Here is a 26,301-nt window from a genome sequence, read left to right as displayed (position 1 = left end):
TGTTCAGACTTTTCACACCATATTGTGGGGTAGGTAAGCCCCTGGTGTATTAGTCGTACCAAAGTGTACGGTTGCAAGGCGTCGTTAATGAACACACACATATATATATAACAAGAATGCAATAATAGTCGTGATGTTATGCATTGTTTATTGAAAAAGGTGCGTTAAAGCAGAATGATACAGATAGTGCGATAAGCAAAGAGTGGGACTATGTCCCTTCCAAGGGCAAGCTGAGGAATAGTATTAAATCAAATATTTCACTCGTTATTGTAATCCACCTAGGAATTCCGTGGTGTGACGTAGCTTTCTGCCTCCTTGGTTGCTGCATCATGTGTTCGGCAATAGTGCTGCCGGACAGGGTTTCCAGAGATTAAGGTCCTAAAAAAGAGAAAAATAACCAAGCAGGAAGCCCCTAGTGCGGTTTAAGCCGCGTCTTGGGACGTGCCGCAGTTGTGCCCCCCTCCCTACCTGTGCCCATGGTATTTTTAATGCGTAATTATGTACGCGTGGCACGAATTTCGCCGTTTGGCTAGGACTGGGGTGGGGGCCGCATTGCTATGCAAGCTCAGATCGCGCCAGGCGGTCTATTTGTCGATTGCTCCGAGCGTGCTTGAAGGTGTCCGGGTCTTGAGACGCCGGACTGGTGGATTGCCTTGAGAGGCTGTTTTGCGCTTCTGCTGCGAGGGCCGCAGTGTGCTCCTCTGTTCGGAGAGAGCGCTCTGTGTTTCCATTGACTGTAATAACCCCACGAGGTCCTGGCATCTTGAGCTTGAGGTATGCATAATGCGGTACCGCATTGAATCTCGCAAATGCGGTTCGCCCAGAGCAGTGCATGATAACCACTGCGGAACGGGACTATATCGAAGATTAACTCTTCGCTTCGGAAGTTATCCGGGGATCCGAAGACCACTTCCAGTGTAATTGAGCCTGTGCAATGGGCCTCTACACCTGGAATGACGCCCTTAAAGGTCGTTTTTGTGGGTTTGATCCTTGAGGGGCTATACCCATTTTGCGCACTATGTCCTGATAAAGCAGGTTCAGGCTGCTGCCGCCATCCATAAGGACTCGAGTGAGGTGAAATCCGTCAATGATTGGGTCCAGGACCAGTGCGGTGAATCCGCCATGACGGATACTAGTGGGATGGTCCCTGCGATTGAAAGTGATCGGATAGGAGGACCATGGGTTGAACTTTGGGGCGATTGGCTCCAATGCATATACGTCCCTGAGCGCACGCTTCCGCTCCCTCTTGGGGATGTGGGTTGCATATATCATGTTCACCGTCTGCACTTGTGGGGGAAACCTCTTCTGTCCTCCGGTGTGTGGCTGCCGGGGCTCCTCCTCGTCATCGCTATGTGGCCCCTTGTCCTTGTTTTCGGCAATTAACTTGCCGGCCTGCTTGAACACCCAACAATCTTTGTTGGTGTGATTGGCTGGCTCTTCTGGGGTGCCGTGTATTTGACACGAGCGATCAAGTATACGGTCCAAGCTGGACGGACCCGGTATACTTTATTTGAATGGTTTTTCCGCTGACCGGGTTTAGAGCCTTTGAATCCGGCATTGACTGCCGTATCCTCGTTATTATCGCTGTTAATGCGGAGCTTATGTTTGTTGCGACGTGACCTGCTATTGCCGTCCTTGGTATCCGAAGTACCATGGTTCTTTGATATGTTATTACTACAAGCCAGCCAGTTGTCTTCTCCCACACAAAAGCGGGTCATGAGTGTCGTGAGGGCTGCCATAGATTTTGGCTTTTCCTGACCAAGGTGCCGGGCTAGCCATTCGTCGCGGATGTTGTGTTTGAAAGCCGCTAGGGCCTCTGCATCCGGACAGTCGACGATTTGATTTTTCTTTGTTAGGAACCGAGTCCAGAATTGCCTGGCCGATTCTTCTGGCTGCTGAATTATGTGGCTCAAGTCATCGGCATCTGGTGGCCGCACATAAGTGCCCTGAAAGTTGTCGAGGAATGCGGCTTCCAGATCTTCCCAACAGCTGATGGACTCTCCTGGCAAGCTGTTAAGCCAATGTCGCGCTGGTCCCTTGAGCTTTAGTGGGAGGTATTTGATGGCGTGTAAGTCATCACCGCGGGCCATGTGGATGTGGAGGAGGAAATCCTCGATCCATAATGCGGGGTCTGTTGTGCCGTCGTATGATTCAATATTTACAGGTTTGAAACCTTCTGGGATTTGATGATCCATTACTTCGTCTGTGAAGCATAATGGGTGTGCGGCGCCTCTGTGTTGGGCTATATCGCGACGCAACTCGAATGGGTCTTGCCCGCTGTGTTCGGCCCGGACGGATTTACTTTTACTGTATCCGGCGTGACGTTTAGCGTCTCGCATAGTGGCACGCCCCCGTGATCCGTAGATCGATCTTGCATGCTTTGCTTTGTCCTCCAATTTGTCTCGCAGGTCTGGCGTATCTCCACATGCCTTTTTATTTGAATGGCATCGGGGTGCAAGCTGAGTTTTTGGCTGGAATGCCTCTCTATCGCGGCCACGAGGTGGCCGATCAGCCGCATCATACACTTCTTCCTCCAGTCGGGGTAGCAACCTGCACTTAGGGTAACTCTTGGAGGGGTGCTCGAGTTTATATTCATCGGCCGCAAGGACTTCAGTCCATCTGTCAGCTAGCAGATCCTGATCAGCTTGAAGCTGCTGCTGCTTTTTCTTAAGGCTATTTGCCGTGGCTATAAGCCGGCGTTTAAAGCGCTCTTGTTCGACAGGATCCTCTGGCACAGCGAATTCGTCGTCGCCGAGGCTTGCCTCGTCTTCGGAGGGGGGCATGTAATTATCATCCTCCGTCTCTCCACCTGCCGCTCTCTCAGGAGGGCTGGCTCCTCCATCCTCCTGCTCTAAATCTTGCTGGAGGGGATTGTTGTTGTCTTGGGCACTATCCAGAGTGTTATTATCTCTTGTGCCGGTATCACCACTTTTGCTTTGGTGGGACTTAGAGCGGCGCCGCTGATGTCGGCGCTTGGGTTGCTTCTTGGAGGGGTCATCCTCCGCTATCTCGTCGCTATTGCCTTCTTTGGGTGTATCCACCATGTATATATCGTATGATGAGGTAGCTGTCCAGCACCCTGTGGGCAGTGGTTCCTCTTCGTCTCCCGCATCGTCGTCCATACAGTCGATGTCTTCGCAGTCGAAGTCGAGCATGTCGGTTAAGTCATCGACAGTGGCTACTAAGTGGGTGGTGGGTGGGCCGCGAATTTCTTCGTCGTCCACATCGCAGTCCTGCCGAACATAGTTCGGCCAGGATCCTCCTGACAAGGAGAGAGACCTTAATGAGTTCAGTATGTCGCCAAAGGGCGAGTGCTGAAAAATATCCGCGAAGGTAAACTCCATGATCAACGCCCAATCGGATTCGATAGGAACGGGCCCGGGTGGTTCGGAGTCCATGGCCGGAGAGGGATCCGACAGTTTTTCAACACAGCTCTCGTGCAAGGTAAGGTCGATGTTTGGCTCGATCGCCGCTGAGGGTAAGGCCTCCGTGGCGAGGCCCATCCACCCGTCCACGGATGGCGCAACTGGTTCCAAATTGAAGGTCGGGGCGGCTGCCTGTGCGATCTCCTGAACACTGTCCGACGGTAGAGCTAAATCGTACTCATCGTGACCGCGTGTCGCACAAGGCAGAGGCTCGAATCCGTCGAAGATCAAGTCTCCACGGATATCGGGCGTGTAGTTTAAGCTTCCAAACCTGACCTGGTGGCCAGGGGCGTAACTTTCAATCTGCTCCAGATGGCCAAGCGAATTGGCCCACAATGCAAAGCCGCCGAACACCAAGATCTGTCCGGGGAGAAAAGTCTCACCCTGGACTACATCGCTATCGATGATAGTAGGAGCCATCAAGCCTAACGGTGACGACACAGAGGAACTCTCAATGAAAGCACCAATGACGGTGTCAAAACCGGCGGATCTCGGGTAGGGGCTCCCGAACTGTGCGTCTAAGGCGGATGGTAACAGGAGGCAGGGGACACAATGTTTTACCCAGGTTCGGGCCCTCTTGATGGAGGTAAAACCCTACGTCCTGCTTGATTAATATTGATGATATGGGTAGTACAAGAGTAGATCTACCACGAGATCGGAGAGGCTAAACCCTAGAAGCTAGCCTATGGTATGATTGTATGTTGTAGTTGTTGTGTCCTACGGACTAAAACCCTCCGGTTTATATAGACACCGGAGAGGGTTAGGGTTACACAAGGTCGGTTACAAAGGAGGAGATATCCATATCTGTATTGCCTAGCTTGCCTTCCACACCAAGTAGAGTCCTATCCGGACACGAGACGAAGTCCTCAATCTTGTATCTTCATAGTCCAACAGTCCGGCTGAAGGATATAATCCGGCTGTCCGGAGACCCCCTAATCCAGGACTCCCTCAGAGATCTTTATCGGTCGAACCGTTATGACAACATACGTAATTGCCTTTGTCCATCGGTATGTTACTTGCCCGAGATTCGTTCATCAGTATCTCTATACCTAGTTCAATCTCGTTACCGGCAAGTCTCTTTACTCGTTTCGTAATACATCACCTCGTGACTAACTCCTTAGTCATTTGCTTGCAAGCTTTTGATGTGTATTACCGAGAGGGCCCAGAGATACCTCTCCGATACTCGGAGTGACAAATCCTAATCTCGATTTATGCCAACTCAATAAACACCTTTGGAGATACCTGTAGAGAATCTTTATGACCACCCAGTTACGTTGTGATGTTTGATAGCACACAAGGTATTCCTCCGGTATCTTGCAGTTGCATAATCTCATAGTCGAAGGATTATGCATTTGACATGAAGAAAGCAATAGCAATAAACTGAACGATCATTATGCTAAGCTAACGGATGAGTCTTGTCCATCACATCATTCTCCTAATGATGTGATCCCGTTATCAAATGACAACACATGTCTATGGTTAGGAAACCTTAACCATCATTGATCAACGAGCCAGTCTAGTAGAGGCTTATTAGGGACACGGTATTTGTTTTTGTATTCACACATGTATTTAATTTTCCGATCAATACAATTCTAGCATGAATAGTAAACCTTTATCATGAATACGGAAATATTATATAAAATAGTAACTTTATTATTTCCTCTAGGGCATATTTCCTTCAAGTGCCACTCTATATGGTTTAATGGAGACACCCCTTGCACCGGTAAGAGCGGAATCATGTGATCAAAATCCCTTCTGGGTGGTAATCCTTCAAGTGTAGCAAAAAACTCAGTATACTTCTCAAGTATATGGTGTAGTTGAGGAGGTAATGTCTCTTCTTCAGCCTCGGGTAAGGAATTGATTGAAAGCAATGTAAAAAATCATGTGTCAGTTTTAGGTCCATGCAAGGTAATCAATTCCCTCTTCATGTAAAAAGATAACTGAGGGAGTCCTGGATTAGGGGGTGTCCGGATGGCCGGACTATACCTTCAGCCGGACTCCTGGACTATGAAGATACAAGATTGAAGACTCCGTCCCGTGTCCGGAAGGGACTTTCCTTGGCGTGGAAGGAAAGCTTGGCGATACGGATATACAGATCTCCTACCATTGTAACTGACTTTATGTAACCCTAACCCTATCCGGTGTCTATATAAACCGGAGGGTTTTAGTCCGTAGGACAACATACACATCAACAATCATACCATAGGCTAGCTTCTAGGGTTTAGCCTCTTCGATCTTGTGGTAGATCTACTCTTGTACTACCCATATCATCAATATTAATCAAGCAGGACGTAGGGTTTTACCTCGATCGAGAGGGCCCGAACCTGGGTAAAACTTCGTGTCCCTTGCCTCCTGTTACCATCCGGCCTAGACGCACAGTTTGGGACCCCCTACCCGAGATCCGCCAGTTTTGACACCGACATTGGTGCTTTCATTGAGAGTTCCTCTGTGTCGTCGCCATCAGGAAGGATGCCTCGCCCCGTCTTTAAAGACGGCACCGTTGCTAAGGGAGCTTTGTCTGTCGGCCAAACCCTCCGGCTAGGTGGTTTTCTTATGACCGCCTGTTCGGCTTCTGCGCCGACGATGACCTCTCGAGCCATCGAAAACAATCTTCATGTCAGCTCAGAACTCGCCGAGCAGTTAGATCCAATGGAGCTCTCCACCATAAACGAGCTCTTGGATCGCTTCGCCGCCCTGGGAGTCACTAGGGATTACGACCAGATTGGGCCTAAACCCGATCTGAGAGAGATTAACTCTCCCCAAGTCACCCATCACGTTGTCGTGGTAGAGGGACAGTGCGGCGACCCTTCATCTATCTTGAGGACTCGCTATGTCCGGATTCCCGATCCCTCCAAGTCGGATACCCGCGGAGGGGAGGATATCACTCAAGACCTGAACTTAGAGTCAGGCGACGGGCTGGATTCATTGGACAACACCCAGGGATCCAAATTTTCGAGTTCGGAAATTCCTCGGCCTCTGAGCCTCAGACGGGGTGAGGCTTTGGATTTAACTCCACCCACCCACCCCAACATAAGCGATCTATCCAAAATCAGGCAAGAGCCCGACGAAACAGTACATCATTACTGGGCCAGATTCCTCCTGGTTCAGAATAGGCTAAGGGACTGCCGCGAGGAAGACGCATTCTCAATCTTCTGCAATAATTGCACGGACAAGGGAATACTCAACGCCATAAGTCGCCGTGATATTACACGCTTCGCTGACTTGGCATCCATTGTACGAAAGTACTGTGCGATGGAAAGCGCTAAACCAAAATAAAATTTTGGGACAATCCGGCCCTGAATACAAGCCCAGTCCGAAATAAAAGGGTGCATCATCACCAGACACCCGGGTCAAACACCAAAAAGCAAAAACCCTCTACAGGGCATGGAACCGTACTGGAAGGATGGCTTAATGGACCCTGTAAAATTCACAGTACAGAGGACGCCGCACCAACTCACAGCCTTAGAGCATGTTGGATACTCCGGCAGGTGGCCAAAATTGGCGAAAGTCTCCTAATTCCGGAGGCCACAGAAAGCCACCCCAAAGACACCAATACGGTATTAACAGTCTTCGAGACTTTCACATCAAATAATATGCGAAAAAGGACACTCCGCAGCCTTGCCGAAGTCTACCAAGTAGCAACAATAAACCCATGGAGTGACACGGCTATTACCTTTAACGCCAGTGATGAACCTAAATTCCGAACAGCCCAAGCACCAGACGCATTGGTCCTCAGTCCAATAGTGGACGGCTTTCGTCTTACCAAGGTACTCATGGACGGCGGCAGCGGATTGAACCTCATTTATGAGGAGACCCTCCAAAAAATGGAAATAGACTGGAACCGCATTGAGCGAAGCAGCACAACCTTTAGAGGAATAATCCCCAGTCGGGAAGCGCGCTGTACAGGAAAAATCACACTAGATGTGGTGTTCGGCACGCCGGATAATTACAGGTCTGAAGAGGTCACGTTCCAGGTGGCTTCGTTCAGCAGCGGTTATCACGCTCTGCTAGGACGAGAAGCGTTTACAATCTTCCAAGCAATACCCCATTACGGGTACATGAAGCTCAAGATGCCTGGGCCTAACGGGATCATCACTCTCGCTAGTGATCCGGACATAGCACTCCGCGCCGAAAACAAGACAGCCGCACTAGCCCTCGAGGCACTATCCGAAGCCCTAGCGGCTGAGGAGCTGACTGCGTTGCGCTCTACGGTGAATAGGGACAATGTGGTACTCGACAAAAGATCCAAGTCCACCTCCTTTAAACCGGCGGACGAAATAGTCAAATTCCAAGTCCATCCAATGGACCCCAATAAAACAGCTTCCATCGGGGCACAGTTAAACCCTGATGTCGACGCCGCACTGCGAGAGTTCCTATGAGAGAACTGGGACATTTTCGCCTGGCACCCTTCAGACATGCCAGGAATCCCACGCAGGCTGGCTGGGCACAGCTTAAATATCCAAACAGGATTCAAACCTATCAAACAGGCTCTTCGGCGTTTTTCCGAACCTAAGAGACAGGCCATGGGAGAGGAGCTAGCGAAGCAATTGGAGGCCGGATTCATCAGAGATATAAAACACCCGGACTGGCTAGCAAACCTGGTGATGGTACCAAAGAAGGACAAATCCTGGCGCCTGTGTGTTGATTTTAAAGACCTTAACAAGGCTTGCCCAAAGGATCCCTTCCCCCTCCCCCGCATCGATCAAATTATCGACGCTACCGCAGGACACAATTCGTTGTGTTTCCTCGACGCATATTCCGGCTACCATCAAATCAAGATGGCAGAACCAGACCAAGCCGCAACGGCATTTATCACACCATACGGCCCATTCTGCTTCAACATGATGCCCTTCGGGCTCAAAAACGCCGGCGCAACATATCAGCGCATGATTCAGACATGTCTGGCAAGCCAGATCGGCAAAACAGTGGAGGCATATGTAGATGATGTGGTCGTCAAAACAAGACATGTTGAATCTCTATTAGACGACTTGAGGCTCACATTTGATAACCTCCGAACATACGACATCAAGCTCAACCCGGAAAAATGCGTTTTCGGCGTTCTAGCCGGAAAGCTCTTGGGCTTCATTGTATCCAGTAGAGGAATTGAAGCAAATCCAGCCAAGATCCGAGCTCTGTCGCAACTGGATATCCCAAAGGACCTCAAACAAATACAAAAGTTAACCGGATGCGTGGCGGCTCTAAGCTGCTTTATCTCCCGCTTGGGAGAAAAGGCCCTACCCCTTTACCGCCTCCTTCGGCGCACCGAACACTTCAAATGGACGGATGCAGCCATGGCCGGACTCGACGAAATAAAAGCCATACTGGCAACAAACCCAGTCCTGGCCGCGCCAAACATTGGCGAACCAATGCTATTATACATTGCAGCAACACATCAGGTTGTAAGCGCAGTGCTCGTCATCGAACAAGAAGCGGACAGACACAAATTCCCCCTTCAAAAGCCGGTCTATTATGTGTCCACTGTCCTCACTCCCTGCAAATCACGGTACCCGCATTATCAAAATATTGCGTACGCGGCATTCATGGCATCCTGGAAGCTACGACACTACTTTCAAGAATGTTTAATAACAGTAGCCTCAGAAGTACCACTTAACGATATTATAAACAACCGTGACGCAACGGGCCGGATTGCAAAATGGGCCATTGAGCTCCTCCCATTCGACATAACTTATAATCCACGGCGAGCCATCAAGTTGCAAGTCTTGGCCGACTTCGTCGCAGAATGGACGGAGGCCGAACTCCCTAAAGAGTACAACACATATTCAAATTGGATCATGCATTTCGACGGCTCCAAGATGTTGGCCGGACTGGGGGTTGGCGTCGTTTTGACGTCCCCCACAGGAGACACAGTTCAATACGTACTCCAGATTATGTACATGGACTCCAACAATGCAGCTGAATATGAGGCCCTTTTACATGGTCTCCGGATGGCAGTATCCATGGGCATTCAACGCCTAGAGGTGCACGGGGACTCGAACCTCGCAATATTCCAAATAAATGGAGACTTTGATGCCAAGGATCCAAAAATGGCAGCTTACCGCAACGCCGTCCTAAAAATGTCAGCTCGGATCGAGGGGCTGAATTTCACCATATAGCCCGGGAAAATAATCAGGCGGCAGATGTCCTGGCACGCATTGGCGCAAAACGCGATGTAGTCCCCCCCCAACATCTTCTTGGAAAGGCTGTTCAAGCCATCCGTTGTATGGGAAGGGGAGCCGAACAATAACAGCCCGGACCCAACCGCACTGCCCGACACCGAACATTCTGACACAATTGGAGGCTCTGCCAATGAAATAACACCTTCAGCCCACGTAATAATGGCCGTCATCGCCCCGTTGACAGAACCATTCCACACCTACCTTATTAGGCAGGAACTCCCCGAGGACCAAAATGAGGCATGCTGCATAGTGCGGCGATCCAAAGCCTACAGAGTCCACGAGGGAGAGCTTTATAAGAAAAGCACTACCGGAGTCCTTCAAAGGTGCATGTCCGAAGAAGAGGGGCAGAACCTCCTGGCTGAAATTCATGCCGGACTGGGCGATCATCACACTGCAGCTCGGTCCCTTGTAAGCAAGGCCTTCCGTATAGGCTTTTATTGGCCGACGGCCCGGGCAGACGCTCAGGACTTAGTCCAATGATGCACCGGTTGCCAGCTCTTTGCAAACCAAAGCCATATGCCACCCACCGCCCTCCAAACTATCCCCATTACTTGGCCCTTTGCGGTCTGGGGGCTTGACATGGTTGGACCCCTGAAAGGCGGAACCCACAAGCAAAAATACTTACTGGTCATGGTGGATAAGTTCACCAAATGGATAGAAGCTAAGCCTGTTAAGACGGCCGAATCCGGACCGGTGATAGACTTTATATCCGGGGTCGTACACCATTACGGCGTTCCCCACAGCATCATAACTGATAACGGCACGAACTTCACGGCCGATGAGGTAAAACTCTGGTGCAAAAACATGGGCATCAAGCTCGATTATGCTTTCGTCTATCACCCACAAACTAACGGCCAGGTCGAACGTGCAAATGGTCTTATCATGAGAGGCATCAAACCCAGATTAGTGTGGTCCCTCAAGGAATCTAGCACGCACTAGGTAGAGGAGCTCGACTCCGTACTCTGGGGGCTGCGGACCACGCCGAATCGCACCACCGGATACACACCATTATGGTGTACGGCGCAGAGGCAGTTTTGCCCTGCGACATAATTCATGACTCACCTCGAGTGCGCATGTATGAAGAAAGAGAAGCCGAGCTCGATCGGCAGGACAGCTTAGATGCATTGGAGGAGGAGCATGACGTGGAAAAACCCCGTTCCGCATTCTATCAACAACAGGCTCAAAGATACCAAAGTAGAGAAGTACGGGCCAAAAATTACAACGTTGGTGAATTAGGTCTACGACTACCGGACAAGAAAAAGGACAAACTCAAGCCCAAGTGGGAAGGTCCCTTCATAATTGACCAAGTCCTAGCTGGTGGAGCGTACCGCCTGCGGGATGCATCGGATAACCGACTCGAGCCAAACCCATGGAACGCAGCCCGTCTCCGAAGATTCTATGCCTAGCGCCGAACTCTGTGTTCATCTCCTTCCTCTGTCCATTTTTTATATATTTTCTGTCTTACATTTCTCTTCTTCTCTCTCTCTCTTATAGCCTTTCAAAGGCTCATAAAGTGACGCGCTATCCACGCTCATTAAACCTGGGGGCTTCTTTAAACAGAAGCTTATACGGACTTCATGCCCAACACATGTGTCACACTTCCGCATGTACCTTTTATTCACCATTATATGCATCGATATGACTTAAGTTTTGGCCAAGCTGGGTTGCCTGGCTCCTGTGCTTACCCCTACGTTCCCGATTGTTCGGCTAGGTGGTAAAGGGAGCACCTCTGCGATTGTTACTGCCGGGTCAGCCGGACGTGTACCTCAGACTGGGTGAAGCCGAAAGCTAGCGTTCTTAAGGGAATATTCGGTCGGTGAACTAAAGATGATCATTTTCCATTTTTATCTATATGCCCCCAGATGTTTTTCCTGCGTTTCTTTTCGCAGCATGGACATGCACCTTAGGGCATGCCTCCCAGGGAAAGGAAGCCCTAACGGAACTATTCTCCCTGGAAGATGTTTCTTACTAACCATGTAATATAACATAACTAGTCGGGCACTTGTCTGTTCACGCACTAATGACCCCTACGCCTGGTCTCCATGCATTCCCCGGTTCCTCTTTTAACCGCATGGGAATTCGGACACACTCCGGACCGTCAGGTCCCGAGGCTAAAGCGAAAAGGTCGGCCATGACAAATGATCTACAATTCGGCTAGAAGGCATTATAAATGTCAATTAAATTACATAGTCATTTTGACTGATTGTATTCCTCTTCAATACCATCTAATAGACTGTCTAATTTACAGTCCTGCTGGGAATACTTTGCGGCCAACTCTACTTGGCCGTATACTAAGCTTACAGGGATCTCCTTCCCATCGGGCCCTACAAGACTGACCTCGGCCATGTGGTTGGGGTCAGCCCTTGCGTACCGCGTCTTCACCATGGCCCAGGCCTCCCTAGTGCCTTGACGGCAGGCTGATATCTTCCACAATCGGAAGCGCCGCCGTGCTCCCTTTAGCTTCTCCGCAAGCTCTTCAAGACCTTCGGGCATGGAGACGGATGGCCACAGGGCCTGGGCGACGCCTTACATCGCCTGCCGAACTCGATCGAGCAGTTGCGAGAGCTCGGGAAGAAGGTCACACGTAGAACCGGGCATCTCCTCTGCAGGACGACCTGTTAGCACACCTACATACATTGCTCTGTTAGTCGACTTCCCCGTCGAACTTTCTTTCAAAGGTTCGTTCAAGCACTTACTAAATATGCCACGCCGAAGCCACTGATTCTCCTTCACGGATTCTGACAGCTGGGCACGAACATCTTTCATCTCGACGCACAGCTTGGTGTTGGCATCTTGGAGATCGTTCTTCTCCCGCCTCACCTTTGTCAACACCTTCTCACCAGCCTTTAGCTGGCGTAGGAGGTGTTGCCTTTCCGGATTCAATCCGGCGCCATCTGCAATTTCATTTGTCAGATTCGCACCCATGCCGTGCTTCGCAAAGTACTTATCTTTCGAAGTGTATATTACCAGAAGGGGTCTCCTTGGGCTCCCCTGCCACGGCCAGTGCGGCCTCAAGTTGGGCTTTGCACTCTTCCAGCTCCTTGAACAGTAGGGAATTCTTTTCTGTAAGAACCTACATAACAAATGATCCTTAAATCAGTTATTCTAACTGTTTCAAGTCTTGGGGGCTACTTGTATATATATATATATATAATTACCAAAATTTTCTTACCCGTATGTCTTTTACATATTGCTCCGTGGCTCTGGCTAGACCATTTTGAGCGGCACGGAGGTACGCATCTCCCGACTTGAAGGCATCTAACGCCTCTTGGGAGAAACAAGCGTCACGAAGAATTGTCCGGCGACGCCTGTGGTTCATGGCACTCTCCACCTCAGAGTTGGTGGCAGACAACCCGTCCACATCCTCCATCGGAGGAGCGTCCGGTGCGCGCCTTGTGTTCGGCTCCGCTTCCGGCCCAGGCTTTGGAGCCTGGCTGGTGGAGGCGCGATTGGCGGTCTCTCCGAATATAGTTCGGCGAGGTCTCTTTGTCCTGAAGAGAGCACAAGTGTTAATATGCCTCAAAGGTATAACACCTGGGATAAGGGGGCGCGCCATACCTTTGCGCTAACGCCCCGGTCCGGACTGCACCTCTTTTCTGCCCACGAGGCCTTGCGGCCCCTCGTTGGCTTGTCGCCGCAGGTTCGGCCTTCCGTTTCTGGGAGGCCGGGATTAGCCCTGGATAATCAGCCATAATGGCCACCAGGGCGTTGTCCTTGCTCAATTGATGGAACACTCCATCAATCAGATCCACTGAAAGGTCCGGATCCTCTTGAGAGTCCGGGTCGAGGGACCGTCCTGGGTCCTCGGGTTGTGGAGGAGGGCTGTTTATTTCTTTAACAGCCCGGCGCAGTTCCTGCGTTGAAATCGCTGGACTGAATATTTAACAATGGGGATATAAAACGGATGGGCAAGATGCGACCACTTACCCAGCTTGGAGGATTGTACATAGAAAATCCGCCCTTTGGGTCGACGCGGAGAAAATCCTCCTCTTCTCCCTTGTACAAAGCGGACAAGGTCTTTATTAGAGCCGCAGCCGAATCTGGCCCCTTACGGCCGTAGCGGGTGGTGTCGTCCTCCCCGTTGAAGTCCCACATGGGGTGGCCCCTATACTGTAGCGGTTGCACCCCTCGCATGATGCATGCGGCCATGACCCCGATCATGGTTAGTCCGGAATGGGCTAATAATCTTATTCGGCCCATCAGGTAAAGGATGTCCCTGTCACCTCCCCTCTGAGGGCTCAGTGGGCGCCAGCTTAGGCGCTTCTTTAAGGGAGCACTGTTGAATTCAGGGAGGCCGATCCGGACAGGATCCGGCAGCGGGGCATGTTCTATATAAAACCATCCCGAGGGCCAGTCTTCAGACGCCTTCTTTGGGGTTCCGGACAGATATCTGGTCCCGGCGATGCGCCACACTACGGCTCCACCCACTTGATACATTGACCCCTTCTTGGAACGGGGCACGAGGCAAAATAGCTCCTTCCATAGTCCGAAATGAGCTTCAACACCCAAGAACAGCTTGCAGAGGGCTACAAAGCCCGCAATATGCAATACTGAGGCAGGCGTGAGATGATGTAGCTGGAGGCCGTAGAACTCCAGCAGCCCCCGCAGAAATGGATGGATTGGAAATCCGAGCCCCCTTATTAAATAAGGGACGAGGCACACCCGCTCTCCTTCGGAGGGATTAGGGGCATTCTCTGCTTGCTCTTCGCCGTTATAGATGGCGAGACCGGCTCGAACCAGGACCATATAGGCCGGGGGAGAAACCCCTTGGTCTGGAGCGTCACTAGCTTGCTATGCGGGATGGAGCATCTTTCCCAATATCCAGACTTAGGGCTAGAAGGGCGAGAGGAGGAGTCGCGACGGCTGACCATGGTGGAATAGACCTTTGTCGAATGCGCTCTGATGAACACTCACGAAGGGGGGAAGGTGTGGTTTGGATCTAAATCCTCGTCCCCTTAAATAGGTCGGCTCATTTGTGCGGCTAGGGGTGTGAATGTAAAAACACTCAGACTTTTCATATTCGTTTGACAAGTGGGAAGCGGCCATTATTGGGCGTAGAAGCCAAGGAGCGCAACATCTACAAGAAACTGGACTTTATTCAACAGGTACACGGAGTTTGGAGGAGAACCCGCCTTGCAATGCCGAAGACAATCTGCGCGCCGGACTCATCGTCATTGAAGCCTGGTTCGGGGGCTACTGAGGGAGTCCTGGATTAGGGGGTGTCCGGATGGCCGGACTATACCTTCAGCCGGACTCCTGGACTATGAAGATACAAGATTGAAGACTCCGTCCCGTGTCCAGAAGGGACTTCCCTTGGCGTGGAAGGCAAGCTTGGCGATACGGATATACAGATCTCCTACCATTGTACCCGACTCTATGTAACCCTAACCCTATCCGGTGTCTATATAAACAGGAGGGTTTTGGTCCGTAGGACAACATACACATCAACAATCATACCATAGGCTAACTTCTAGGGTTTAGCCTCTTCGATCTCATGGTAGATCTACTCTTGTACTACCCATATCATCAATATTAATCAAGCAGGACGTAGGGTTTTACCTCCATCGAGAGGGCCCGAACCTGGGTAAAACTTTGTGTCCCTTGCCTCCTGTTACCATCTGGCCTAGACGCACAGTTTGGGACCCCCTACCCGAGATCCGCCGGTTTTGACACCGACAATAACCATTTCTCTTCCCAATGTACTTGCATAGGACTGTGTTGTGCTAGCCGATCCAGGCTTAAAATTACATCATAAGCCTAGTGGTAATAACCTAATATTGGAAACACATTCAAACTCTTGACACTTCTAGGAATAGTCAGGAGGATGAAATCTACATTGTAGAGCAAATTCACCAGCTACCTTTACTGAAATTGGTGGTATTTTCTAAACACTTGCAAGACTGGATAAATAGGACTCATCCAAAAATTTGTGTGTACTGCTAGAATCAACTAAGAATCTCATAGGTTTATCGTGAACTTGAAGAATCAACTTCATAGTTGTGTTAGACTGTGGGCCACCCATTGCCGCTTCAAAAATGTTCATAGAGTGGACTTTTGTAGTTTTCTCATGTTGAATATATTATGTGCATGTATATGTTAGGATAATCTCCTATCGTCCCCGCCTCTAGTTTTCTTGTATAGATGAGGCTGAGGGCTGCCCTTGTACTTATATACATGCATCGTGCACCCGATCATACATCGAGAGTTGCATTGCCTTCAACATGGTATTAGTTTTCTTCCCGATCCAACCTAGCTTCCGCTCCTCCCTAGCCGCCGCCGCCATCCACCCAAGCCGGCGCACACCCGAACCCCGCCGCCGCGTGCGCCTCCCCACCCCAATCTCCCTCTCCTTCCCGAGCCGCCCCCTCTCCCAAGCCGCCTCCCCGCCCGATCTCCCCCCACACCCGATCACCACCGTCGCGCCGCCACCACTTCGGTCGCCACACCCCACCAATGGCCTCTCCCCACGCCGCCGCCTCCCTTCCCTCCAACCCCTTTGAAGGTCCAGCCCCTCCCCCGGTGGAGGTCGTTCGCGATCTCGACATCTTCGCCCGCGTGCCCATCATCCTCGACTACGCCAACTCAACCTACTATGCCTAGAATACTTACTTCTCCCTCGTCTTCCGCGAGTACCACTTCATTGATCACGTTGATGGCTCCGTCGACTCCGACCTCATGTTCGCGCACGACGACTGGCTGACCATCGACGCCACCATCACCCGCTGGTTGTACCAAACCATCTCCAAGGACATCTTCCACACCATCATTTGCGACACTGACGATGCGCAGATGTGTGGGCGAAGCTGAACGGGCTCTTCCTCGACAACGCCCTTCAGCGCCGCGTGTTTCTCCAGCAAGAATTTTTTGGCTGCCACCAGCTTGACTCGTCTATCGATGATTATTGCATGCGCCTTAAGAAACTTGCCGACGAACTTCGCGACCTCAGGGAGCGGGTCTCCGACGACCTTCTCCTCAGCACACTCACCGCCGGACTGAACGAGGAGTTCAACAACGTGGCCTCCAACCTCACGTTCCTTCCAGACCCGACCTTTCCTCGGGTTGTGGCCTATCTTCGGTTGGAGCAGAAGAGGATGAAGATGGTGAAGTCCCGGGCCACGCACACAGCGCTTGCTGTGGGCACGTCCCGCGCCGCTCCTCCCACGGCTCCGTAGCCGTCGCAGCCTCCGCCGCCACCGATGGCCTACTTCCAAGCGCCTCCACCGCCGGTGTACCAGCCGCCGCCCCTGCCCCCGATCGTCGCCGCGGGGGGCGTCACGGCAAGAAGCAGCAGCAGCAGCACGACGTGGTGGGGGGGAGGGCGCCCCGCCAGCCGCAGCAGTAGGCGCTGCCCCGGGCCCCCTGGGCCGCCACGACCAACCCTTGGACGGGGGTGGTCCACGCGTACACTATGCTAGTGCCGCGAGCCCCCGTCTCGGTTGGGATCCTCGGCCCCCGCCCCGGCGCCCATCAGGCGATGTTCGCCGCCCCATGCGGCTACCCCGCCGCTGCGCCTGCGTACGCTGCCTCGGGCAGCTACCCCGCGTCCCTGCCCGCCTACCCCGCCGCGCCCCCTGCCGTGGCCGCCGCACTACCGCCGGCACCCTGGGATCCGGCCCTTCTCGCGAGCTTCACTCCGCTCCTACACCCAACACATACACCGAAGGCGACGACTGGTATATGGACACCAGGGCTATCGCCCACATGACTTCCAACCCTGGTAACCTCAACTCCGCATATCCAGTTTCTACCGCATGTCATATCACTGTTGGGGACAGTTCATCCCTTCCCATTACTCATGTCGGTCATGGTTCTTTTCCGTCTAACTCCATGCCTATACATATGTCTAATGTCTTAGTTTCACCTGAGTTAGTCACCAATCTTGTTTCCGTTCGTTCTCTTACACGTGAAAATCCTATAACTGTTGAATTTGATGAAGTGGTTTTTTATACTATCTTGTCATACTTGATGATTTTTTGCATTATGTGTGGACCTTCCCATTGCGGAGAAAATCCGATGCACTCTCCGTTCTCACTACCTTCTACTCCTATGTCGCTACGTAGTTTGGGCGTCCCATTCATGCCTTGCAGACTGACAACGGGAAGGAGTTCGACAACGTCGGGGTTCATACCCTCCTTGCCACACATGGCACGATTCTTTGTCTCACTTGCCCGTATACCCCGCAACAAAATAGTTGCGCCGAACGGATCCTTCGCACCCTCAATGATTGTGTGCGCACTCTTCTCTTCCACGCTAATGTCCCGCCCCGGTTTTGGCTGGACGCCCTCTCCTCTGCCTATCTCCTCATCAACATTTGTCCGAGTCGTGCTCGTGGGAACTTTGCACCACATCATCTCCTCTTAGGTAGCCCTCCCTCCTATTACGACCTTCGTGTTTTTGGGTGTCTCTGTTATCCTAGCATCGCCTCAACTACTCCTCATAAACTCGCACCTCGCTCCATGGCATGCATCTTTCTCGGATACCCACCAAACACCAAAGGTTATCGCTGCTATGATCCCGTTTCCCACCAAGTTTTCACTTCACGGCATGTTTACTTTGACGAGAGGTCTTTTCCCTTTCACCAGGTACCGCCGCCGGTCGACTCGCCATCGTCACCCGTGCCTCCTGGCGCCCCTCGAGGCGGACGCTCACTTGCACTCGGGCCCCCTCCCGGCTTTTGGCCCCCTGCAGCGCATGGGCCTCCCCTGGCTTCGGCGCTCCCGCAGCGCCTGGGCTCCGGTCTAGGTCCGTGACATCGGACCCGGCCCCGTCACCCGCCGCTCCAGGCTCTCCCATCGGCCCGGCTGCTTCCTCGCCGGCGGCCACGACGCCCCCCACTCTCGTTGAGTTTGTAGCTCGGCCAGCGAGCGCATCTCATGCGCCTGACCCAGGCTCCTCGACGGCTTCACCGGTGATCCCGATGGGCTCTTTATCGCCTTCGCCCTCGGTCGTTCCCCCGTCACCGGCCTCGCTGGCCTCGTCGGCTGCGCCCCCGTCTCCGCCGGCCCCGCGTTCTTGCATGGCAATCTCTCGGAGCAGGTCTTCTGTCAACAGCCTACCGGCTTCGTCGACGCGGCTCGTCCTGACCATGTGTGCTTGCTCTCCCGCTCCTTATACGGGTTGAAGCAGGCCCCTTGAGCCTGGTACTAGCGGATTACCGGCTTCCTGCAGTAGCTTGGGTTCCGAGCTACTCGCTCCGACGCCTCGCTGTTTGTCTACCACCAGGCTCCGGCGACCTCTTACCTGCTTCTCTACGTCGACGTCATCATCCTGACGGCCTCCTCGCCAGAGCTCCTTCGCCAACATACTGCTCGCCTCAGCGCCGAGTTAGCCATTAAGGACCTCGGCTCGTTGCACTACTTCCTCGGTATTGAGGTGGTACGCCGCGCCGACGGGTTCTTTCTCCACCAGCAACAGTATGCGCATGACCTTCTTGAGCAGGATGGCATGCTTAACTGCAAGCCCGTCCCCACGCCTATCAACATGAAGGCCAAGGTTTTTGCGCTCGACAGTTCACCCGCGCCGAATGCGGTGTTCTACCGCTCCATCGTCGACGCCCTTCAGTACTTGACACTCACTCGGCCGGACCTGCAGTATGCCATCCAACAGGTGTGTCTCCACATGCACGTCCCTCACGACACTCACTGGAACCTGGTGAAGCGGATTCTTCGGTACATCCGCGGCACCACGGCTCTAGGTCTTACGTTGACGGCCTCGCCCTCGACCGACCTAGTTTCCTACAGTGACGCCGATTGGGCTGGCTGTCCGGACACCCGTCGCTCCACTTCAGGCTACTGCGTCTACCTGGGGCCCTCGCTCATATCGTGGTCGTCTAAACGACAACCCACGGTATCCCGCTCCAATGTCGAGGCTGAGTATCGTGTTGTGGCCAATGCCATCGCCGAGTGCTCGTGGCTCCGGCAGCTTCTCCGGGAGTTGCTTCTTGATGTTCCGAAGGCCACCATTGTCTACTGTGACAATGTCTCTGCAGTCTACCTCTCTGCCAACCCCATTCATCATCGTCGCACGAAGCATATTGAGCTCGACATTCACTTCGTGCGAGAGCAGGTGGCTCTTAGGCGCATCCGTGTCCTTCATGTTCCCACAGCTCAGCAGTTTGCCGATGTCATGACCAAGGGGTTACCGATGCCTACATTTGAGGAGTTTCGGTCCAGTCTATGCGTCACTAGTGACGTATCGACTGCGGGGGGTGGGGGTGTTGAACATATTATGTCATGTATCTATTAGGATAATCTCCTACCGGCGCCGCCTCTAGTTTTCTTGTATAGATGAGGCTGAGGGCTGCCCTTGTACTTATATACGTGCACCGTGCACCTGATCATACATCGGGAGTTGCATTGCCTTCAACAGCTCACTATAAAAAAATTAAACTAGAGCTTTCACATGCGTGTAACTGGTCAATCACTTCTTGAACACAATGCAATTGTATTTCCGGCGTACACTGATGATCTAGAGACAATCTTTCTCCTAGGGTTTACATGAGCCCTAGTTGGTTACACTGGCATGAGGAGTCCGTTATGATGTGTGGCACTGGTGGAGCTTCGTGAGAACAAAAGCGTGCCGTGGCCCGCCCAGCATCTAGGGTAAAATTGTATTGTATATTGTACACAACTACACATACGAGTAGCCTAGCCCATGATTGTCCTGCTTGTGCTTGCATTGCATGTAGCCTCACCCCGTCCTATGCAGCCTCTGTTGCATGCCTCCCTCGATTCCTCTTCCTATCCAGCAGAGTGGCAGAACGATGCTAGGGCACTGACCACGCGTACAGTCACGCGGAGGGCGAGAGAGTGGTGGCCGTGGCGCGGAGCCGCAGACGTCGAGTCGGCGATCGCACCATCACTGCACCGAGCGGTGAGGAGGCCCGAGGAAGACCCGTGCAGCGGAGGCTCGAGCAAGGCTAATCAACGCAGTACCAATTTGGCTTTCAAGAGAAAAAGAGATGATACAATTACAGATGAAGTTAAGAAGGATTTTTCAGCTGCAGCTCTTCATCCATTGTATTTGTTGATTGATTTTTTGTGCGTTTTCTTTTAACTTGGCCCGCCCAGGTTTTTCTTTCTAGCTCCGCCACTGATGTGTGGGGTCATCTTGTGCTCCATGCTAATGGAATATTCTAAAGGAGGCCTACCGACAGGGTCAGGGTCAGCTTGATGGCATGCTCGGTCTCGAGGCTAGCCTGATGGGCCGACTTCCCATCTGACTCAACCTGGCAGTCGGGTCGGGTTTCACCGGGTCGACCTCTACCAGACCCATGCCCGATAAGTAAATGGGTCTAACCCTTTGCCCACGACCCTACCCATGGGTATACAAGCAGACCCATGCCCGAACCCGATGGGTGACCCGGCCCATTAGGGCGCCCATCGGGTTTGAAATAAATTTTTACTTTTATTTTTATACTTCAAAAATAGTACACGCCTTGTTGTACGTGTGCCTATCTGGCAGCTACGACCTGTGAGGAAGAGATAGAAAGGTCACACCTTCTTATATACTCCCTCCGTCCCGTAATATAAAAACGTTTTTGATACTAGTGTAATGTTAAAAACGTTTTTATATTTTGGGATAGAGGGAGTAGCTGGCAAGCTGGTTCCTTCTTGTTCTCGACGCGAGCTGGGACTAAACAAGTCTGTTCCTATGCCTGAGCACCAGCCTTTAGCTGCATGGGCTGCATATTGCAAGTTGGGCCGAAATTTTAACACAATATATGGACTTGAGGAGCGGATCTTTAGATGCATGAGGCCTTGGGCCAAACAAGTAATTGAGCAAAGGCCTTGAGCGGGGGGAGAGGGACTTTCATATTGATGGATGTGATCTTTGTGGTCGTGGTGTGGTGCTTATTATTAGTGTTTTTTCAGCATAGATGGCTGTTGGATGCTAGGGGTTAGTGTATTTTGTGCACCGAAGGGCCCACATGTCAAGTAATCGGGCGACCCATTGGGTGACCCACGGGCAAGACCTTATGCCCATACCCTACCCACGACTAATCGGGTTACCCATCGGGCTTACCCATGGGTGAAGATGACGGCCCGTACCCTACCCGTTCGGGTCGGGTGCCCATGGGCGCGACCGCCCATGGGTCGGATTGCCGGGTTGACATCTGACTGTATACCCCGATACATTGTACCATCACAAATCACATATTAACGATAAAATGTAGGTTAATCATAGTGATCACGTAAATAAACTCACTATAATTTTAACATGTCAGTGTATAAACAACCCACGCGCATTCGCAGTTTAATTATTAGTTTTTTTGCAAAAAAGATCTATTATGAAAAGTTCATCAGAAGTGCAGAATATCTCAAACATAATAAACATTATATCGAGATTTTGAGACCATAGAACGACCACTATCACTGCCAGTACAAGCCGCCACGTGCCGCTGTGACTGCTCCTCTATTGGAGCCAGCTTTACCTTGTCGATGATAGCAGAGAACTCTTCGTGCACGTGCCCTTAAGGGCCAACGCCCTTAAGACGCAGTCGTCATAGTTAAACCCTTGAATATATCTAAAGCACTTGACACCAAATCTCGCCACACAATGAGAAACCCTAACATCACCTTCCGAAAAAGAGGCAAGAATCTACGTCAGAGCTCTGTGAAGAACGTCCAGGTGCACAAACTCAAGGAGGATCGAAATTTGAAAGACAAACTCGAAGAAGAAGCTTCTTTATCCGCCCGAGCGCTACACCTGCGAGGACTGAAAAATCCTAACCTAAACTATTCACCAAGTGGAAGCACCGAGATTCTCCTCCCTGCCATTAGCCGCCGGAGCGACAGACAGAGAGGACAGGCGAATCCACATGCTCGCTGGTGAAGCTTGGAAGGGAGAATTTGCCCTAACCGTCAAGAGATAGGTGGGTATAACCTTAATTATTATTAGAATATTGACCTAAAAACATAGATTGGAATATTTAGTCTCTATTGCAATGTGTAGGGCAACTATGTAGCTACCAAAGACGCATAGTTCCCCATGGCTTTCTAGCGTTATTGCTGACACAGTCATTGTGGGCCCATGGCCACATGGCCGTCAGGAACTGCCATGTCGCACAGCTTAAGCCGACAATAAATTCGTGGGAACAGCCACGAAATGCTCTGCCCAAACACTCGGCGGCGTGGGAACACGAGGTCAGGATCACGTACCTACGTTTACCTAATAAATCTTATAAACACCTTCATAGGACGACAGAGGTGTACGTTGAAGAGTGTACAAGACTATTAAGATCCAAACTCGATGTACTACCTTGTCATATTACAGGGCAATTATGAAAACGAGATCGAGCGATGGGCGCCGCACGTTCACGTAGGGCCAGCGCAGCGCCTCCGTAGGGGCAGCGCACATCGATATGTCATTCACTCGGCAAGGCACAGGCAGGCAGCGCGTGGGTGTCTAGCTGTCTACCCAATCCTGGCAAGAAATTGATTCATCCAACCGCAACCAAGACTTTGAATCCAAATCCAGCAAGATGCAAATGCGTCGTTATCCCAAGAAACAAGTGCCATACAGGAAATTTTAACGAGCGCACGCAGTTAATCAGAAGCTATAGCTAGCAAGAGAACACGCACTTTGGCTTAATTTCGCCACCTTATCATTAATTACACTCTTAATTGATTGTCTTAGCTAAGTACATTTTACAGCACAGCAAGAACACATCGAAACTGGAATACAGTAGTACATGACCCAAGATTATAGAGCACCAGGATACGAGCTGCTATGCGTACGCGCGCAGTAGTACGCAGCAAGGCGAAGCGAGTGGGGATGGGCCTGGGACGGGCCGGGCTAGTGCCCGGACCCGACCTTGTTGACGAGCGCCAGGGCGTTGCTGGTGACCTGGGCGACCTCCACGACCTTGCTCCGGATGGCGGCGCGCGTGCCGGCGTCCACGCCGCGGGAGAGCCCGTCGAGGCAGGTGTTCTCGTCGGTGAGCGCCGCGCTGCACCAGGTCTGCACGTTGCTCAGGTGCCACCGGAACGCCGGCGACCCGGCCCGGCCCAGGCTCCCGTCCAGCTCCTTGGCCGCGTCGCGCAGGTGGCCCACGCTGTCCGCCATGTTCTCCAGGCAGTCGCGCGCGGGGCTGCCCTTCGCCGCCTTGGCGCCGCCGCCGCCGCGGGGGGCCGGCCCGCAGATCCGCCCCACGTACGCCGACGCCGACCGCGCGCGGTCCGCGCTCACCGACAGCGCCGCGCGCGCCAGCTCCTGCGGGCTGCGCGGCGGCGGCTTGCCGTACGACGACAGGCTCTGCATGCACACCGACGGGTACTGCGTCTCGCGGCACGACTTGCGGATGAAGTCGGTGGCCGCCGGTGCGCCCTTCGCCGCTCCCGAGGAGGCTGCGGCCGCGGCCGCAAGGGCGAGGACCAGCGCGGCGAGGAGGGGGAGAGCGCCGGAGCGAGGCATTGTTGGGCCCGTGACCTCGCGCTGAGTACAGACACAGAGTGGTGTGGGTTGGCTCTTTGGCTCGTGGTGGTTGGTCAGTTGTTTGGTTGTTTTGCAGTGACCAACATGTGTGTCTTTATATAAGGAAAAATAAACTATTACTAGTGGAGATCTTTTTTTTTTCAGTTTGGCCCTTGCATGGACAAAGACATTTGCATGCCAAGGAAGAAGAAAGTTCTACAAAGGTCCTGAAGTTTGGCAGTGTGAATTCAATGTGTAAAACCACTTTGGTGTGGACATGTGGTTACTCATTGTATTTACTAATAGAAGTGTTGTTTTCTAAATAGCCTGAGAAAGTGATGTCCTTAGATACACTATTATCAAAATCTAATATTACCCCGCAGAAAATATATATCCAATATTGCAATATCATCTAGAGTGGAGTAGTACCACGGAGATGTTCTCCTTTTTCATTTGGACACTGGGTGGGTGAAGATACTACACATCAAGAAAAAGAAACTTCTAGAGCGGTCTTGGTGTTTGGCACTCATTAAATGCATGAACATATTTCTAGTATATTTATCTAAAACATTTTTTTATAATCATGTTGAACAATGGTATTGCTAGTCAATTAAGGTGCACATTATAAGATCAAAATCATATTAAAACAAGAGAATGCGTGCAATTATAGATGTAGAGTGTGCAACTGACCATTGCGGACTTTGATGAAATTGCCAAATGCACACTTCTAATAGGCTTGCATAATATCGCACTAACTAACTATCTTGTTCCCGGAAATAACTAATTATTTTGCAATCCGAGAACTTTGGATTGAGAAACAAAAATTTCAGAATGCAGTAAGAATAACGCCTGAGCATACATACATTAGCATTCTGGCACCAGGTTTAACACTTAACTTCCAACAAGAATGCTAGACTTACACACACATATGTATCTTAAATGAGCGGAGTAATGCACAATAGATTCTTTTTTATGTTAAACACGGTACAAACACATACGCTTATGAACAACTGCGGATTGTCAAAAGAAAAGAAAAACCTAATGCTAGACTGCAACTAAAGCCGAGATATATGCGTATAGAAAAAAGAGAATGCGATGTGTGTTCACGTGAATGGCCACAAGAAGTAGGACCGACGGAGGACCATCTTTGTTGGGGTTTGATGCGATCAAGGCCTATCTTCACCTGCAAGAAACAAAATGATACCGACCCGCATCGGCGATGGTCCTAGCTAATGTCAAATATATTTGAAAAAAAAGAGCAATGTAGTAATCCCTCCGCCCCGAATTACTTGCCTTTGATTTGTCTAGATTTATCTAGACACGTTTAGATATTTCCGTAACTAGACAAATTTAAAACAAAATAATTTGCTGCAATATATCAGTAGAACTTGCCAAGGACCACTTGGTAAAATACTCCATAGTAGGGGTGCTCCTGATAACAACACAATCAATGCCAAACTAGCTAGTGCTAGACTGCGGATTGTCAAAACAAAAGAAAAACCTAATGCTAGACTGCAACTAAAGCCGAGATATATGCATATAGAAAAAAAGAGATGCGATGTGTGTTCATGTGAATGGCCACAAGAAGTAGGACCGATGGTGGACCATCTTGTTGGGCTTTGATGCGATCAAGGCCTATCTTCATCTGCAAGAAACAAAATGATACTGACCCGCATCGGCGATGGTCCTGCCCGTATAGCAAAATCCAACAGTACCGGATTAGTGAACATATTTTTTCTACGTGAAACCGTTGCTTTTGAAAACAAGCAGTGAAATGATAAATGCAGTACCATGTGAAACATTGAAGAAACCATGAAAAGCTTGCCGTATGATCTTGAAAACCGCTTTGGTTGGATGTGCCTAATGTTTGGTCCACACTCACGCACCACCGTTCTTCCGGGCTGGGTTGGGTCGAGCCACACCTAGCAATGGGTTTTTCAACGCTCTATTAAGACAAGGTCTGGTCTTCCCACTTTTAGGTTAATTAGTTATCCATTAACACTACGCTCAGCTTGCCAAGCGCTCCGTAGACATGGTTGGCCATTTGCTGACTTCTGCTGACCTGCGTGCCCAGAAACAGTTGTGTGCGAAAAAAGTTGCCGACTTCTCATCAGGCAAGAAAAAGATAAACAGTGAATCCTCAAAAAAAAAAAAGGATGGATATGGTGTAAACTGTAAACTGATGCCGTTGCAGCTTTGCAAGGAAAGCATCAGCCGATCGTTTCACACATGCAGAGTCTATCCTTTTGTAGTGCTACAGGATCTGATGACTCACGGGCTGGATG

At 51.2% G+C, this 26,301-nt stretch overlaps 1 protein-coding gene across 1 annotated transcript; it reads right to left on the bottom strand.

Annotated features, from left to right (window-relative positions):
- Positions 1-23,166: 23,166 nt before the first annotated feature.
- On the bottom strand, positions 23,167-24,094 carry LOC125520330 (Plant invertase/pectin methylesterase inhibitor superfamily protein). The gene has a single exon (XM_048685223.2). It carries the CDS (start codon positions 24,014-24,016, stop codon positions 23,399-23,401), a length of 618 nt encoding a protein of 205 aa, XP_048541180.1. The 5' UTR covers positions 24,017-24,094; the 3' UTR covers positions 23,167-23,398.
- Positions 24,095-26,301: the final 2,207 nt, after the last annotated feature.

This window comes from Triticum urartu, chromosome 7A (assembly GCF_056163025.1).
Source record: "Triticum urartu cultivar PI428250 chromosome 7A, HENAU_Tu73, whole genome shotgun sequence".
Taxonomy (NCBI): Eukaryota; Viridiplantae; Streptophyta; class Magnoliopsida; order Poales; family Poaceae; genus Triticum; species Triticum urartu.
Note: the sequence above shows the minus strand (reverse complement) of the source record. Positions and strands in the feature narration are given on the sequence as shown.

Coding starts and splice junctions, on each gene's coding strand:
- LOC125520330 (XM_048685223.2), bottom strand. CDS start 24,016: ATGCCTCGCTCCGGCGCTCTCCCCCTCCTCGCCGCGCTGGTCCTCGCC.